At 45.5% G+C, this 16,880-nt stretch overlaps 1 protein-coding gene across 3 annotated transcripts in view; it reads left to right on the forward strand.

Annotated features, from left to right (window-relative positions):
- The first annotated feature begins 5,284 nt into the window (after positions 1-5,284).
- The window catches only part of NUB1 (negative regulator of ubiquitin like proteins 1), a 98,758-nt gene continuing 87,162 nt past the window's right edge, over positions 5,285-16,880 (forward strand). The window contains exons 1-2 of one of the 3 annotated variants that reach the window (XM_044294458.1): positions 5,285-5,359; positions 6,822-6,939. In XM_044294458.1, coding sequence (XP_044150393.1) covers positions 6,823-6,939 — 117 coding nt within the window. In that variant the 5' untranslated portion in view covers positions 5,285-5,359; position 6,822. The other 2 variants (XM_044294459.1, XM_044294457.1) reach the window with 2 other exon arrangements.

Raw genomic sequence — 16,880 nt, forward strand, 5'->3', positions numbered from 1 at the left:
GCAGGTGTCACGGTCCCTCCTGTGAGAGAGGTGAGAAGATCGGATAGACTTGCTGCACGTGAGGCTATCTGACAGGTCTCTCTGTTTTCCTCTATGTATGTCGTTGTTTGGCAGGATCTCACCACTCCTCGGGTTCCGCTCGTTATCAGTGATGAGGCTCTATTTAGATCCGGCTCACACTGCTGACCATGTGGTTGATAGTTTCTGCTTCGAGTTGCTAGTGCTGGTTTGTCTTAGATCTCCTGCTTCTCCATACACCTCTAAGCTAAGTACTTGTCGCCTTCGCTGTTTCTTATTATCTGGTGTGTGTTATTTCTAGGCCTCAGGGAGATGCAGGTTCCTTCATTCTGGAAGTAACCAGCTGTCTCATCCCCTGCTACCTATCCTAGGGCTCGTCAGTTTTAGCAGGGCTTTAGGTATCCGGTGTATGAGTATTTCCAGCATCAGGATCTGCTCATACTGGCAGGAGTTAGGGAAAGGCTTAATGATTACTAGGAGGTCACCATCCCTCTTCCTTAGCTTTTGAGGCCAGATTGTTGTCTATTCGTTGTGGTGTGTATTTGGTGTTTTCCCTTCCCCTTAACCTGTGACATCAGGTTGGAGGGAAAGTCAGTAATATGAGGTTGTCATAGGACACACACTCCATAAGCAGTAAATATAGAACAATTGTAACCCTTGTTATGTTCCTTAGTAGATTTTTCAATAGTTCAGCCCATTTTAAAGGGGTATACCAGTCGTATAAAAAATATCTCCCATGGACTGCATATTGTTTAAAATAGAATTATTTGTGCTTACCTGTAAAAAACTTTTCTCGTTTAGTTCATGGGAGGGGGGGGGGGGCACAGAAGACCATAGGTATAGCTATTGCCACTAGGAGGTGACACTAAGCTGAAAAGTGTTAGCTCCAACAGAAAACCAATAGTAAGAAAGAGAAGTGGAGATGGGCCAGAACCAAGAAACAGGTGGGACCCATCAAGAAAAAAAATCAATGTACCGGGTGGGAGCTGTGTCCCCCAATGAACTCAGCGAGTAAAGGTTTTACATGTAAGCACAAAAAAAATCTTATTTTCTGACTTGCATGATTGGGGGACAAAGACGACCATAGGACGTTCAAAAGCAATACCATGGGAAGAGAAAAATAGATCAAAATAAAACTGTAAGGCTGGTTGTAGAAACCCGCAATGAAATGCATGAAAAGGATCTGCTTGTAGGACAGAAAAAGAATGTGGAAGGAAGGCCAGCTAAGGAGAACGTAGACTCTGGAGTGGCTCAGTCCAGACAAAGGAAAGATGAGCCCTGTTCTACTGAGCCAAAGAGAAGCAGAATTTGCCTAAAAGGAAAAAAAAAACTGAAGATGAGTTGCTGTCAGAAGCAACCCGGAGTGACTACAGAAGGCATAGGAGAGAGGAGACATAGCGGAATTCTCAGAAGGAAACCGAGAAATGTGGACAACCACAATAGAATCACTACAGAAGAGTCAGTGACAACCCAGAAAAAGAAAGAATAAAGGAAAACATCTGTGAAGACTGGCAAAACACAGTCTGTGAAGGAGCACTGCGGAAGGAAATAAAAGAGACACCGTCTACAGAATACAGACCGGGAGTAGGCCCACTAAAAATTATGTCTGGGAATCGGGAAAAACTGAGTTTATGGACGGTGGAGTCAGCTGAAAGAGAAGTACCACTCCAGCTGGGTGACTACAAAAACAACTGAAGTGAAGACCTCTGATGAAATTTGACCCCAGCACCCAGACATAAAAACACCAGGAAAGGATATGGCAACACAGAAAAAAAACTTTGTAAAGTTTGAAGATTTCAACTGGGCAGATGACAATGGAGATAGTCCTGGATTGTCTGCTCAGGAGAATATCAGCACTCTCTCAAGAAAAGAACTTGGTTCGGGAGGGAGGATGAAAACAACTTGCCGGGAAAGAATGGGGATAATGGCATGGTGCCAGCAAATGCCAGAAGTTCAGAAAACAAAATGGGGGAAATTCCGGAGAAGTCACAACGATAACTGATAGCAAAGAGAGCCACCAGTCCCCATGTTGAAGTGGGAAATGTAAAAGGCTGTCAGCATGAGAGAGAACACCACAACTCCACCTGGAGAGGGAGTAAGATGGAAGACCCACATCATCTGAACTTCATAGGCTTGTCATCTAGAGCCAGAGGATGATGAAAAACAGCATTACTCAATCTTCTGTATGGTATAATGCTGGAGCAGTCATGGTATGCAGTGATAGCACCAATAACCCATCTGTCAAGGGAATAATGCAGTCGGTAAGCGCTGTAGACACAGGGAAGGATTTACCAGCTCCAGCCTCAGTACTAGCGTGCATCCAGTGCTATCACGAATACTTAGTCTGTGGAGAGAAGAAATGCGGGAGACCAGAGCCATCAGACATAATAAAACTAAATGTACAAGTGCCAGCACAGAGACGGCATCTGTTGAAGGGTCATTGCTCCACCTGCTGTATGAATTGGAAGTGCACCTAGGAACAACATCCTGTCACGGCTGAGGATGGGGGAAACCCTCAGCCGTGCGATGTTACACGTATTTGGAAGCTGCTTGGCCAGGACAACAGAATTAGGGAGCAGGTCAGCTCCTACAGCGTCCCTAACTCTGACCCTGACTCCTAGCTGTATGAGCCAACCCAGATGGTAGGAGGGCTCATACTCAGGAACCTCGGGTCTCTACTAGCCCTCAGCAGATCCCTGAGCTAGGAGCTAAGTAAGACAACCTGTTCCTCCTAGACACGGGGGAACAGGAGTCTAAACTGGCCAAACTGCAAGAAAGGGGAAACATAAACAGCCTATGGATATGGCAGGTGAGTGAAACCACTTCCACACCTACCTGCCACAGACACACTGACTGGATCCCGTGCTCACATGCTGAATGTCCATACCAAACATAAAAGGACACAGCACACACACAAACACACAGGAACCCAGATGCATAGCTGCAGTGAGATAAGACATCACAAGAACATAAAATAAACAACACACATAACTTTTGTTTTCTGACCACAAGGGTGGCCCTCACTGGCAGATGGTATAAGACCAGGAGGATGACTCCAGCTTACAACAAGGCTGAAGTACCCCTCAGCTTCAGGTCTCATCAGAGGCTAAGTAGGCCAAGTAGCCACACCGACACAGACACACACTTGAAAGGGATTCAACCCTTCCAAGACCAGACAGGGTAGTGAAGCCAGTTAAAGGGGAAGTGCACACACAAATAAACCCCGTGCACAACAAACAGGTAAAGTGCACACATATAACACAAGTTGCCATAGGCAACCGCATGCATAGACAGTGAGCAGCCCAGCAACAGGCTCAGGCTGCTACAGTGCCAACAACACCATGTTGCCAGCGGCAACCACACGTGAGGCTAGCAACTTACAGCCCTCAGCTACGGTGAACAACCAACTGACCGCTGGCAAGTGCATGCGAAGACATCAGCATAGTCGTGACACATCCAATGCCAGAGCAAATATTCCACCTATTGAAGGTGCAAAGCGTTAGTAGCTACAGCAGGCACTGACAGTACTAATACGCCCCCTGGAGAGGGAGGTTCTGCAGTACTGGCAATGGGACTCAGTGTAAGTGGAAAGAAGAAACACGGTTGGGGCCCCAGTTTCAGCATCCAGTGTTAACTCAAGTACCACATCTGTGACGGAGTAAAACAGTAGTGGCCACAGTCTACAGTGCTCGTGCAAATACTCCGTCTGACAGGAGGCAATGCAGCAGTGGAAGTACTTCGCCCGATAAGGCGAAGCTACGGCATTCAGAGTCGTCTCAAAGACTCTGCCTGGGGATTATAAGGTAGTAGCAGGGGCGGATTGCGAACTTAACATGGCCCTGGAAAAAAAAACAACCTAAAAGTGGCCCCAAGTTTTAGGTGCCCAAATTGACATAAGGGGGGGGGGGGGGCAACTCAAGTAGGTATGGCCAATACAAGCCACAAGAAGGTAGGAACAACACAGGTAGGCAGGGTCAGCAACACCGTAGTGTAGCACAACATTCCGCCCCAGCAGAACCAAACACCAGAGTGCAGCATAAAATGATACCCTATCTCCATACTGAGGGCAGTGACACAGTTGTATTCAGGAGGGCACCTGCCAGGTGCAAAAGTACCAGATGGTCCTATTAATGCTGAGAGCATCAGATCATTATGTACTTGGAGAGTGGCCAAGAGGAGGGTTCGGGTGGCCCCCTGGGAAATTTCCCTGTACAGTATATTGCCTGTCCGCCCATGGGTTGTTGCTACAGTATGCAGTACTATAGCATATACTCCACCTTTTGAAGTGGGTGATGTGGCAATGGCCTTAGGGTCCAGTGCTGGTGCCAATACTCCACCCGTTGAAGGGAGGAATGCAGTAATAGCCACACAATCCAGTGCTAGAGCAAACGGGGTTAATGCAACAGGGGCCACCATATTCAATACTTGCGCGAATACTCCACCTGTTAAAGGGGGTAATGAGGTACTAGCCATAGTATCCAGAGTTGGTGCAAATACTCCACCTGCTAAAAGGGAGTAATGCGGTAATAGCAACATACCCAGTGCTAGTGCAAATGCTCCACCTGGTAAAGGTATTTCAGTCACAGCCCCCGACACAACCTTTCTTGGGGCCCCAGAAATGCCAAATCTGCCCATGGAGCAATGAGTCTTGGGCGTCCATGATTGTGTTGCAGGTTGTCCTTCCTTGGAACACCACACAAGACCAGCCATTTTGGAGATGCTCTGACCCAGTTGTCTAACCGTCACAATGCGGCCCTTACCGAGATGCCCCTTTCCCTGATTCCAACACATCAACTTCAATAAGGGACTGTTCACTTGTCAGCAGCCATCATGACCAGATAAGCAACATTACTCATTCACCCCTCAGTGGTTTTATTGTTATGGCTTATTGGTGTACACATTACTCCCCAGTATGGAGCTCTACAGAATATGATGGCGCCATATAAGTGAAGGTTATGTGTCTTCCCAGCCTTTTCACGTTGAAGTGTGAGGCGTCTCTGCTGCGCAGACTTCAATGTCTATGGCGCCCCCTGCTGTCACAGAATGCTGGTACATCTCCTTCTGAGCCGCCTCTTGCGCGTTCTCTTTCTCCGCACAAGGACAGCAGTGACGTGCAGGCAAACTTTCTCCCCTACGCACACATAAAGAGCTAACCACAACCTAACTTCAACGTTACTAAGTGCCTGTATTGTAACCAATCACTATCCTTCTATCATGTAGCCTTCATTAGAGCTGCGCAGTGATTGGTGCGGCGGGTGAAGTGGGCGGACATTTGAAGCTGACGTGTTTTCTTCTGTGTACACAATATTATACAGTGTGACAGGAGCAGACGGGCCGGGAGGTGAGCAGCTGGATGCGGTGCCGCAGATTGTGTGTGTGTGAGAATAGAAAGCAAACGATGACTGATTATTTCTGTGTGGTGACTCAGCAGGTTGTAGTGGTTTCTGGGAGAGTTATAATAATTACACTGTAATGCATGGAACATTTAAAGGGGACATCCACTTCTGTGGTATGAATGAAGTGTCCCTTAAATAAAGTCAGTTAGGTCCTTTTTCTTAGGGTCCTTTCACACTAGCGTTGTTAGAATCCGGCAGGCAGTTCCGGTGTTCTGTCAGAAATCCTTAACTCGTCAGATTCCTTTACCGCACGTGACTTCCGGGGGTGTGCGCGCCTCCGCGCAAGCGCAGTACCACGGAACGGCTCCTCCGTGCAAGCAGAGTACCAGGGCATGGGTAAGGTAAAATTACACGTGTGCTCTCAGGCTTGAGGAGATCTGACGGTCTTTTGTCTTGTTAAATCTCCTTACGTTCACACTGCGCACGCGTGGATTGAATCTGAAGCGCGCTGTGTAGTGAGGGTAAGGAGATTTAACAAGACCAAAAGACTGTCAGATCTCCTTACCCCTGAGAGCGCACGCGCGGTTGGGCGCACGTACGGTGTCCATGAGTCAACGCTCACTGTAATTTTAACATACCCATGCCGTGGTATTGCGCTTGCGCGAAGGCGCACACCCCTGGAAGTCAAGTGGGGTAAGAGAATCTGGTGAGTTAAGGTTTTCTGACAGAACACCGGAACTGCCTGCCTGATCCGAAAATCTATATGCAAACGGATATCTTTTTTTCTGGATCCAAATACGGATTTGTTAGACTTATCTATTGAAATACTGGATGCGTCTTTCCGGTATTATCCGTAATAACGGATTCGGTATTTAATTTTTTTAAAGCTAGAAAGAACTGCGCATGCGCAGACCAGAAAACCGGATGTGGCAATTCATGGCGGTGGTTTTCCCTAATGACAGTGACCTCTTTCAGCAGGATAACGCGCCCTGCCACTTTGTGAAAATTGTTCAAAGAGTTGACTCAGGTGTGACTCAGCTTACAATTGCTCCGGATCAAGCTGTAAAGCAAGCCATGGAGGCCCCATCTCGTATCTTACAGAACCTGCAGAGCCTCTGTCAGCATCATCAACCCTATTAAACCAGGCATCTTGCTGATGCTGATTAAAACGATCCATTGCTTTCCTCAGTACGTTATTCCCTTGTTGGGTTATGAGGTCTTGTAGCGGTATGTAAATTAGCAGTTGGAGCACCAAGGGGTGGGATGTAGCACTTCGAGCACTGCTACAGCTACTTCCTACGCTCCCTTTTGATTGACAGCGCTAGATATCACGTCCAGCTATTGTGAAAGGTGGGAGTGAAGACCATCCTGCATTTCGCTGTATGATTCTGCTTCCCTCAAAAATGTGAAAAGCTTGTGTTTCTGTACAGAAACCTCTGATGCATTGTTCCTTCTTTCCTTGTGTAGGATGGCGGAAAAAAAATTCTTGGTTTCCCAGCTGACACATTGCCTAAGAGAGGATCGGGTTCAGCTCTGGAAAGCCCCATACACCACAGAAGAGCAGGAGGCTGGACCTGAGCTGAAGGTGAGTGCACGGAGTCTCGTAGACCGAGGTGAAAGTAAATCATTGAGATTCCTCAGTGGTTGATACCATTTTAAGTGCCTTCATCTAAGCAAAAAGCAAAGGCACAATTGCAGGTTTTCAAGGCTCCTTGGGGTACTTTCACACTTACAGCAGAGGATTCCGGCAGGCAGTTCCGTCAATCTGGACGCAAACGGATGCATTTGTCAGACGGGTCCGTCAATGCGGCAATTTTAATGCCGGATCCGGCACTAATACATTTCAACGGAAATTAATGCCGGATCCGGCATTCCGGCAAGTGTTCAGGATTTTTGGCCGGAGAGAAGACTGCAGCATGCTGCGGTATTTTCTCCGGCCAAAAAATGTAAAAGGGACTGGACTGATTGCTCTCCATTCAGAATGCATTAGGATAAAACTGAAGCTTTTTTTTCCGGTATTGAGCCCCTAGGACAGAACTCTATGCCGGAAAAGAAAGACGCTAGTGTGAAAGTACCTTTTTTTCAGTTACCCATTATAAGGTATCAACTAGGGATGAATGAATCGACTTCGGATGCTTCAGGGCTGCAGCAAACGATTATTTTAGTAATCGAGTATTCTGCCGATTATTTTTACAATAAGTATATAGTAAGAAAATGAGGGGCACTCCATATAAGGGAACAGGAGACAATAATTAGTAGTACAAATTTAATATCGCATCAGATCATCATACATAAAACAATATAATAAAAGATAATATCACAATGAAGGCAGGATCCTGAACAACTGATAATATTTCAAGGGTCCATGAGACACTAACAACCTTGTAATCAGTCTCAACAGGTAAGAATGGCCTGAATGCCGTTCCCAGGATGTGTACTTCCAATGTATCAAAAGGAGGTGCAAAATCTCCACACTGTCCGATGTGCAACATCCAGAGTCAAGCGATACTTCTGTCAAGTCCTGAACAGAGTTGCTCTTCAGATATAATTACACAGTAGCAGCCGAGATATCTTACCCTCTGTATCCACTCCGCTCACATGGAGACTCGAGGTAGCGGCCAAGTGTAGCTGACGCGGCGTCCCACGTGGTGTAGAGTCTGACGTGACGTCTCACGTGACTCACCAGCTAGAGTTATAGTAGCGTATTCCTTAGCGCTCACCACCTCTGTGCCGGACTGGCTATGCAGGTCTCCCCGACCGACGTGATCACTTTGCGGTCACTCGTAGTACTTGGGGGAAAAAAGGCTCACTGTCTCAACTTGCCCAAGTTGAGACAGTGAGCCAATGGGCAAGTTGAGACAGTGAGCCTTTTTTCCCCCCAAGTACTACGAGTGACCGCAAAGTGATCACGTCGGTCGGGGAGACCTGCATAGCCAGTCCGGCACAGAGGTGGTGAGCGCTAAGGAATACGCTACTATAACTCTAGCTGGTGAGTCACGTGAGACGTCACGTCAGACTCTACACCACGTGGGACGCCGCGTCAGCTACACTTGGCCGCTACCTCGAGTCTCCATGTGAGCGGAGTGGATACAGAGGGTAAGATATCTCGGCTGCTACTGTGTAATTATATCTGAAGAGCAACTCTGTTCAGGACTTGACAGAAGTATCGCTTGACTCTGGATGTTGCAAATCGGACAGTGTTGAGATTTTGCACCTCCTTTTGATACATTGGAAGTACACATCCTGGGAACGGCATTCAGGCCATTCTTACCTGTTGAGACTGATTACAAGGTTGTTAGTGTCTCATGGACCCTTGAAATATTATCAGTTGTTCAGGATCCTGCCTTCATTGTGATATTATCTTTTATTATATTTTATTGTATGGTTTTATGTATGATGATCTGATGCGATATTAAATTTGTACTACTAATTATTGTCTCCTGTTCCCTTATACAGAGTGCCCCTCATTTTCTTACTATATACTTTTTACCTTTCGTGCGGTCTGGGTGGACCGAGAGGTGAGCACCCTGTCCATTCAGTACATAGGGTGAGCCGCTGATTTATATATTTTTGCTATTTTTACAATAAATCGAGTACTCTAATAAGAAAAACCTTCATAAAATAACGTATTGCTTTATAAAAACAATATTTTTATTTCTCACGGTGGTATAGCATATAATTGCACACACGTAAGGCTTCTTTCACAGCTGCAATATACATTCTGTCAGAAGAACAGCCAGCCGGAATGTACCGTATTGGGTATATCTGGATACTGCCGGCTGCTGCAGCGATTGACTTTAATGGGGTCCGGCCTTGTTACAGCATTCAAGCTGGGTTTTGGCAGGAAAAAAAAAACAAAACGCGCTTTGGACGATACCCAGCATGTATTGCAGATAATGGCCTGATGGCCTTGGACCACATTATAGTCAATAGTAAAGTTATGTTGTGAACTCCGTCAGTCTGTTCCGGAGTACACCGGCTCCATCTGTCATAGCTGGATGCCCATTGACTGTAATGGGGATCCGGAAAAAAAAATACTGCACAGTGACAGCATTTTTTGGCCAGACTCCGGCCAGTCGCCAGATGATCAGAGTCCCAGTCTTCACACTGCAATGTGAACCTGGCCTAAGCTGTCAAAGAAACCTAAATAAGATGATCAAATCGCTTTTAAAAGCAAAATTCAAATAAAAAAAATGAAGTAAACAAGTAGTAAGACATAAACATTGCCTTACCCTTTTATGTTATTCAATTCTGAAGACTTTCAGCCAACTTTAGTTCTGACTGTCTTGCACACATGATCTGTACTGTTTTCCTCTAAGGCTTTCTGGCATTTTTAGAAGGCAAAAAATATGGGGGCGATTTATCAAAAATAGTATAAAGGGAAACTGGCTTAGTTGCCCATAGCAACCAATCAGATTCCACCTTTCATTTTCCAAAGGAGCTCTGAAAAATGAAAGGTGGAATCTGATTGGTTGCTAATCCATCTGACCTTTACACCAGTTTGGATAAAGCTATCTCCTGAATAAGGTACATATGGTAAAGTGCATGTAAGCTTGCATGAACCAGCTTAGAAGAACAGAGCATGTTTGCATGCAGGGAGTGGTAGTTTCACAGCAGCTGGAGTGCCAAAGGTTCCTGATTCGTGGCCTAAAGGATCATTTGGCGGTTGCAATGAAAAAAAGTGAGCATATCCACATGCCCAGAACTGAGGCTGGCCCTGCGCTTTGATGCTATGTTTCCTGCTGCACAAAACAGACGCTCTGATGACGTGGAAGTTGCTGTAATACACAGAAAGGACTTTGCCAGCTTTGCTAGTACTGGATAGCGTGTTTCATTTGTTTTCCACCATGACAGCGGATTCTCTTTCTTGGATATGGGATGTTCTCCAAAGTACATCAAGACCTCCTTCTGCACAGATTGACTTAACTGCTGCTCCTTATCCTCCATCACTGGAGCTGGACTTTGATGATCCCAGTATGTTCTGGAGGAATGATGTGGCTGTGGCGTGATCCTTGGCATGCTTTGCTCCAGCAGGGTTATCTTCTTGTCTTCTTCTAGAAGAAGCTCCATCATGGTCACTGGGCCGTGTCATTTCCTTTTTGGCAACAAGTGCCGTGGTCTGTTCTGTGCTTTGGACCTTGAATGATTCATCAGCAGACAAGAATTTAAGTTTCTTAAATCTGGGTTCCAGAGCAGGGGCAATTAGGGCAGTGTTTGAAGAGTGAGGTTAAAACATAGACAGTTCTTGCCATCTGGTTGTGATCTTTTCTACCACATGAGCCTGGTATGACCTTAATCATGCAGTCTCAAAAGCTAAACCCTGTATTGACTACTTCTTTAGGTTCTGCACTAGCTGTGGAAGTGTAGAGAGGGTAACGTACTTCTGGCCACTCGGAAACACCGTAGCTCCTTCAAATGGGTCAAGGGCCTGGCTTAGGGTACTTTCACACTTGTTTTTTTTTCTTTTCCGGCATAGAGTTCCGTCACAGGGGCTCTATACCGGAAAAGAACTGGTCAGGCATATCCCCATGAATTCTGAATGGAGAGTAATCCGTTCAGGATGTCTTCAGTTCAGTCGTTTTGACTGATGAGGCAAAAGATAAAACCGTAGCATGCTGAAGACTTGCCTGAATGCCTTTTTTCCCATAGGAATACTGGAATGCCGGATCTGTTCTTCCGGTCTGCGCATGCGCAGAGTGAAAAAAAAGGTGAAAAAATGACACCGGAAAGACGGATCCGGCATTTTTATGCATTTTTTTCGACTGATCAGGCATTTTTTCGACTGATCAGGATCCTGATAAAGTCTTACTAATGCCATCAGTTTGCATACGTTTTGCCTGATCCGGCAGGCAGTTCCGGCGACGGAACTGCTTGCCTGATCTCTCTGCCGCAAGTGTGAAAGTACTCTTAGCTCCTCAATCAGGCTCCACTGTTCAGGCTTCAGATCAAGGTAGTGGTGTTTTCCTCTTGGAGTCACTTCTGGGTCTGAGAGAGCAGCAGTCACTGGCCATCTTTGTTCCAGCAGTCTTGATAACATGTGATAAGTGCTATTCCAGCGCGTGCTTACATTACGCACCAGCATGTGTTGTGGTGTGCCCATCTGCTGTTGCTTCTCCTTTAGCTTGGTGCATGCCAACTCGCTCTTCTTAAAATGCTCAACAAGGCATCTTACACAAGCCACACTGCTTTGCAGAACCAAGTTCAGGGGGTGGCCTGCACATCGCACCGATGCCCATCCATGTTTTTCTTTTAAAATTTTCACTGCTGCTACAATATTAACACCATTGTCATGGACAACAGCTTTGACTTTCTCTGCTGGAATGCCAAATACGGCAATAACATCCTAAAGCCACTCTGCAATATTTGCAGCTGTGTGTCTTTCTTCAAGGGGCATCGTTGTTAGGCTGTAGGACTCCATTTCCCAATCCTTCCCAAGAAAGTGACACGTCAACCCCAGATAAGCACAATGCTGTGAGTCTCCTTAAGAGTATTCTTCAACTTGCCTTTGATTTTTTTTCATACTTTTTCTCCATAATTTTCATGAAGTAGGTTCTTGAACGAAGAGTTTATCTTGGATTGAAAGTGGAAATCGCCCTTTGAAAACCTTCATCCTCCACCATGGATAGCGGGCGCATGTCTGTGACAATCATGTTTAGAATGCTGTCTGTAAGCTCAGCTGCTTCAGTTGAACGTGATGCACCTGTCCACACATAGCTGTCCATACATCGCTGTGATTTACTGAAAAAGAGTTTAAATAAATTACAATACAAAGCCTGTGTGTTGTGTCTGTGTCACTAAGATCATATCAAATGTTTGCTTTACTTACCTTGGTTCCGGTCCGCTCGGTGAACTGCATGCGAAAACTGGGTGTTTTCTGGGGAGATGTTGACGCATTGATGTTGTGCTATTATGGTAGGCTAGTTCGGTTTTACAATAGACACATTGTACAGAGTGTCTGTTGTTTTTCAGCGTGAAATGATCCCAAACTTTGGACACTCTGTGCAGTTTTCTCTGTCCGGTCTCTTCTGTTCGCCCCCTGGTCCTCACTATTTTCTCTCTCTTTCTTTCTCCATTTCGCAGTTGATGAAGTAAAGTAATACATCTTTAGGTCTTGCCCCCTCAGCAAAAGTTGAGTAACATCTTGAGAATTTCAGAAACAATTTTTTTTTCTTCAGAACACAGATCATCAGATCAAACTACACCCCCCTCATTATCACATCTCAGCCACAGATACAACCCCCCCCCATCCAAGTCAGTCAGCCTTGCCCTCAAATCAGTCCTCCCGTGCTGCAAGTCTGCAATCAGACCCCGATGCCACCATTATCAGACCCCCAGGCTGCCATCATTAGACCCTCCCTTGCAATCAGAGCCAGACTCCCCAGCCATAAATTGCCATGTCCCCCCACTCCCCCAGTGCCTCTATGCCATCCATTGCCATGTGATGTCCCCCACTGCCATCAGATCAGCCCCTCAATGCCATGTCCCCCACTCCCCCAGTGCCATCAGATCAGTGTCCCTCCATGCCATGTCCCCCACTCCCCCAGTGTCATCAGCCTCTCCATGCCATCTGATCCATTGCCAGCCCAATTGCCATGTCTCCCACTTCCCCAGTGCCATCAGATCAGCCCCTGCCTCCATGCCATGTCCCCCACTCCCCCAGTGCCATCCATTGCCATGTCCCCTTCCCCAGTGCCTCAATGCCATCCACCATGTCCCCCATGCCATTGCCATGATCATCCATGTCCTCCAGCGCCCTCAGCCCAGTTCAAATCACAGGTGCCCCCTTCAAACTCCCTTCCCCCATCCTTACCTTTTATGTTACTGGCAGTGCGCTAACATGGAGTCTGCAGAAGACGGACCGTGTCTTATTCCCATCATGCACTGGGAGGGACCTGACTTCACACACAGCGTCAGCGATTTTTTTGCCTCGATTACATCGATGAATCGTTTCAGCCCTAATTTGCATAAAACTTTGTTGTAATACTGTACAGAGCGGGAGCTCCATACAGTATTACAATGCATTGGCTCCGATGAGCCGAAGTTATTACTTTGCGAAGTCTCACGAGACTTCATGTAATAATTTTGTTAATTATTACTGTAAAAAACCTTGACCCTGAACTCTGGTTCGGTTCCAAGGTACCACTAGGAGCGGGAACTCCATACAGTATTACAACAAAGTTTAATGCGAATCAACTTCAGATGAAGCATCCGAAGTCAATTCGCTCATCCCTAGTATCAACAACTGAGGATTCTCAATTTTTTTTTTTTTCTATTTACTGGCTAAGGCTACTTTCACACTTGCGTTCGGGGCTCCGCTTGTGCGTTCCGTTTGAAGGCTCTCACAAGCGGCCCCGAACGGATCCGTCCAGCCCTAATGCATTTTGAGTGGATGCGAATCCGCTCAGAATGCATCAGTCTGGCAGCGTTTGGCCTCCGCTCCGCACAGCAGGCGGACACCTGAACGCTGCTTGCAGCGTTCGGGTGTCCGCCTGGCCGTGCGGAGGCAAACGGATCCGTCCAGACTTACAATGTAAGTCAATGGGGATGGATCCGTTTGAAATTGACACAGTATGGCTCAATTTTCAAACGGATCCATCCCCCCATTGACTTTCAATGTAAAGTCAAAACGGATCCGTTTGCACTATCATGAACAAAAAAAATAATTTTTTTTTTTGTTCATGGTAATGCAAACGGATCCGTTCTGAACGGATCTAAGCGTTTGCATTATAGGTGCGGATCTGTCTGTGCAGACACCAGACGGATCCGCTCCGAACGCAAGTGTGAAAGTAGCCTAACATGGTGTATATATATTTTTACCTATGGCTATGTACACCTTCAGAAGCAATTTTTTTTAAAATAAAGGACAATTGAAAAAAAGATTTTTAGGCAAAAATGAATAACATGTAATAATAACATGTTATTCATTTTTGCCTAAAAATCATTTTTTAAATTGCCCTTTATTAAAAAAAATATTGCTTCTGAAGGTGTACATAGCCATTTCTTTTTATAAAGGGCAATTGAAAAAAGGATTTTTAGGCAAAAATGAATAACATGCAATAAATTTGGAGGTATTCTGTGACAAAGGGTTAACAGTTTTTCTAGCTGTGTCTGGTAATTTCACTTTCACTTTGTGCCATTTACAGTGCTCCAGGCTAAAAAAAATAAACAGGAACCATTGGCTCCTAAACTGAAAAATTTAGGAGCCAAATTAAATTTTTAGTCGCCAAATTGAAAATATATATAATTATAATAAATAAATAAATACTTGGAGAAGATGAGACGCAGGTCACAGTAATGAGCCAGCACTACATACACAATACCAAAATTTTGATTCGGTTTCGATACAGTAAAAAAGTATTGTGATACTCGATACCAGGCTAAAAAGTCTTATCGCCATCTGCAAATTTTAAGGCGCATTGGCATCCATTTTGGTCGCCATTTGGAGCACTGAGTCATCTAATAAACCTTACCAAGAGGTCATAAACACATTCTCATCAGTAACATAAGAACTGAGCTATAATGAGTGTTTATAATGTGAGAGAGCAGAGATAAGGAGTAGGTTCCTGGTCTGACAGAAAATCCAAAGGGTGCGTTTTTGTTTTGCGCTCCCTACCTTCCCAGAGCCATAACATGTCTGTTCACAATGCCATATGAGGGCTTTTTTTTGCGGGACAAGTTGTATTGCATATGATGTAGTGGGAAGCGGGGAAAAAATTACAAATGGGGTGAAATTGCAAAAAAAAAAACAATTCCACCACAGTTTAACGTTTTTTTTTTATTTACGACGTTCGATATGCAGTAAAACTGACTTTTATTCTACAGGTAAGTACGAATCCAGAGATACCTTATATGTATAGTTTTTTTTTCTTGCGTTTTGATACTGATAAAGAAAATGAAAAAGTGGGGAAAAAAAATCAGTTCTATTTATTTTTTGCCTTATTTTGACCCCTATAACTTTTTTTTGTAATTACCGTATTTTTCGCCCTATAAGATGCACCTAGGTTTTTGAGGAGGAAAATCGGAAAAAAAATATTTTGAACCAAAAGGTGTGCTTTTGGTGGGTTTTGAACTAATTGTGGTCTGTGGATGACACTGTTATGGGGGATCTGTGGGGGACGCACTGTTATGGGGGATCTGTGGGGGACGCACTGTTATGGGGGATCTGTGGGGGACGCACTGTTATGGGGGATCTGTGGGGGACGCACTGTTATGGGGGATCTGTGGGGGATGCACTGTTATGGGGGATCTGTGGGGGACACATATATAGGTCTTATGCTATGTGTCATCCACAGCTCCCCTCCATAAGTGTCCCTGTAGTGAATGACCCTCAATACAGGGGGTGGGGGTCGCATCTGCTTTTATAATGACAGCGGGGCCCGTGCAGTGACTGTATTCTACTACACGAGCCACGCTCACTGTATAATCATATCTCTAATAGTTAATTGTTATGTATATACCGTAATCGCATAATCAGCTCCTGTATACTTACAAGCGCTCGGTAGGTAGCAGGGAGGAGGCAGGCCGGGAGGACGGTCGCTGGCAGCGTGAGTCATACGTCATGCGCCCGCGCCGCCTGCTTCAATCAAAGTGGGCTGCGCAGGCACGTGACGTAGTGACTCACGCTGCCACTTTGTATTTTTTTTATAGAAAATGAAGCTACCAAAAACGGCAATTCGGTCATTTGGACGCTTTATTCCGTTTTGCTGTTTGCCATATGGGGAATATATTTTAATATTTTCATACTATAGGCGTTTTCGCACACCCATGATGTGTATTTTTTAAGTTCTTTTATTTTGGGAAAAGGTGATGTTTATTTTTTTTTTTTTTTTTTTACACTTTTAGAGTTTTTATAGGGAACTATAAGAATCAATCATCTGCACTTGCATTGGAATCTATAATGATTTTACTACTTTCCTATAGAGCCTATTACAGACAAGGGCTCCATAGGAAATACTATGCAGCAGCCTCCTGTCATTCACAAAGACAGGGGCTGCTGCACACAAGCTCCGGCTCCTCCGATTGCCACACTGGGGAGTCTGAGCAAATCCAAAAGCGCACGCTTTCGGTTTTCAGTGCGCTCAGATGCTGTGGTCAGGATTGACCACGGCATCTGAGGGGTTAAATGTCCGCGATCGGCATTACTGCCAGTTGCGGACATGAGCCGCGGGTGTCTGCTATAAGAAGCAGACGGCCACCCGCGGCTATGGCGCCTGCAGCGAATGCGATCGGGTGTCCTGTTTAAAAACCGGCCCGATGACGTACATGTACGTCATCAGGCGTGAAGGGGTTAAAGAGGACCTTTCATGGATTTTTTTGTTTGTTTAATTAAATACCTTTCCTTGCCGGGTACCCCCCTCTGATGCTGCCTTCCTGCATGTTTTTTTCAAATATCGCTCTTACACCTTCTCCCTTCCCCGGTCCAATCACAGCGGAGAGCATCACAGCCAGGGAGAAGGTGAGCTTTTTATTTCTCCCTAAACAAATATTATTATTGGTGATTTCTTAATACACATGCATATTGTATGC

Source organism: Bufo gargarizans, chromosome 5 (genome assembly GCF_014858855.1).
Source record: "Bufo gargarizans isolate SCDJY-AF-19 chromosome 5, ASM1485885v1, whole genome shotgun sequence".
NCBI classification, from domain to species: domain Eukaryota; kingdom Metazoa; phylum Chordata; class Amphibia; order Anura; family Bufonidae; genus Bufo; species Bufo gargarizans.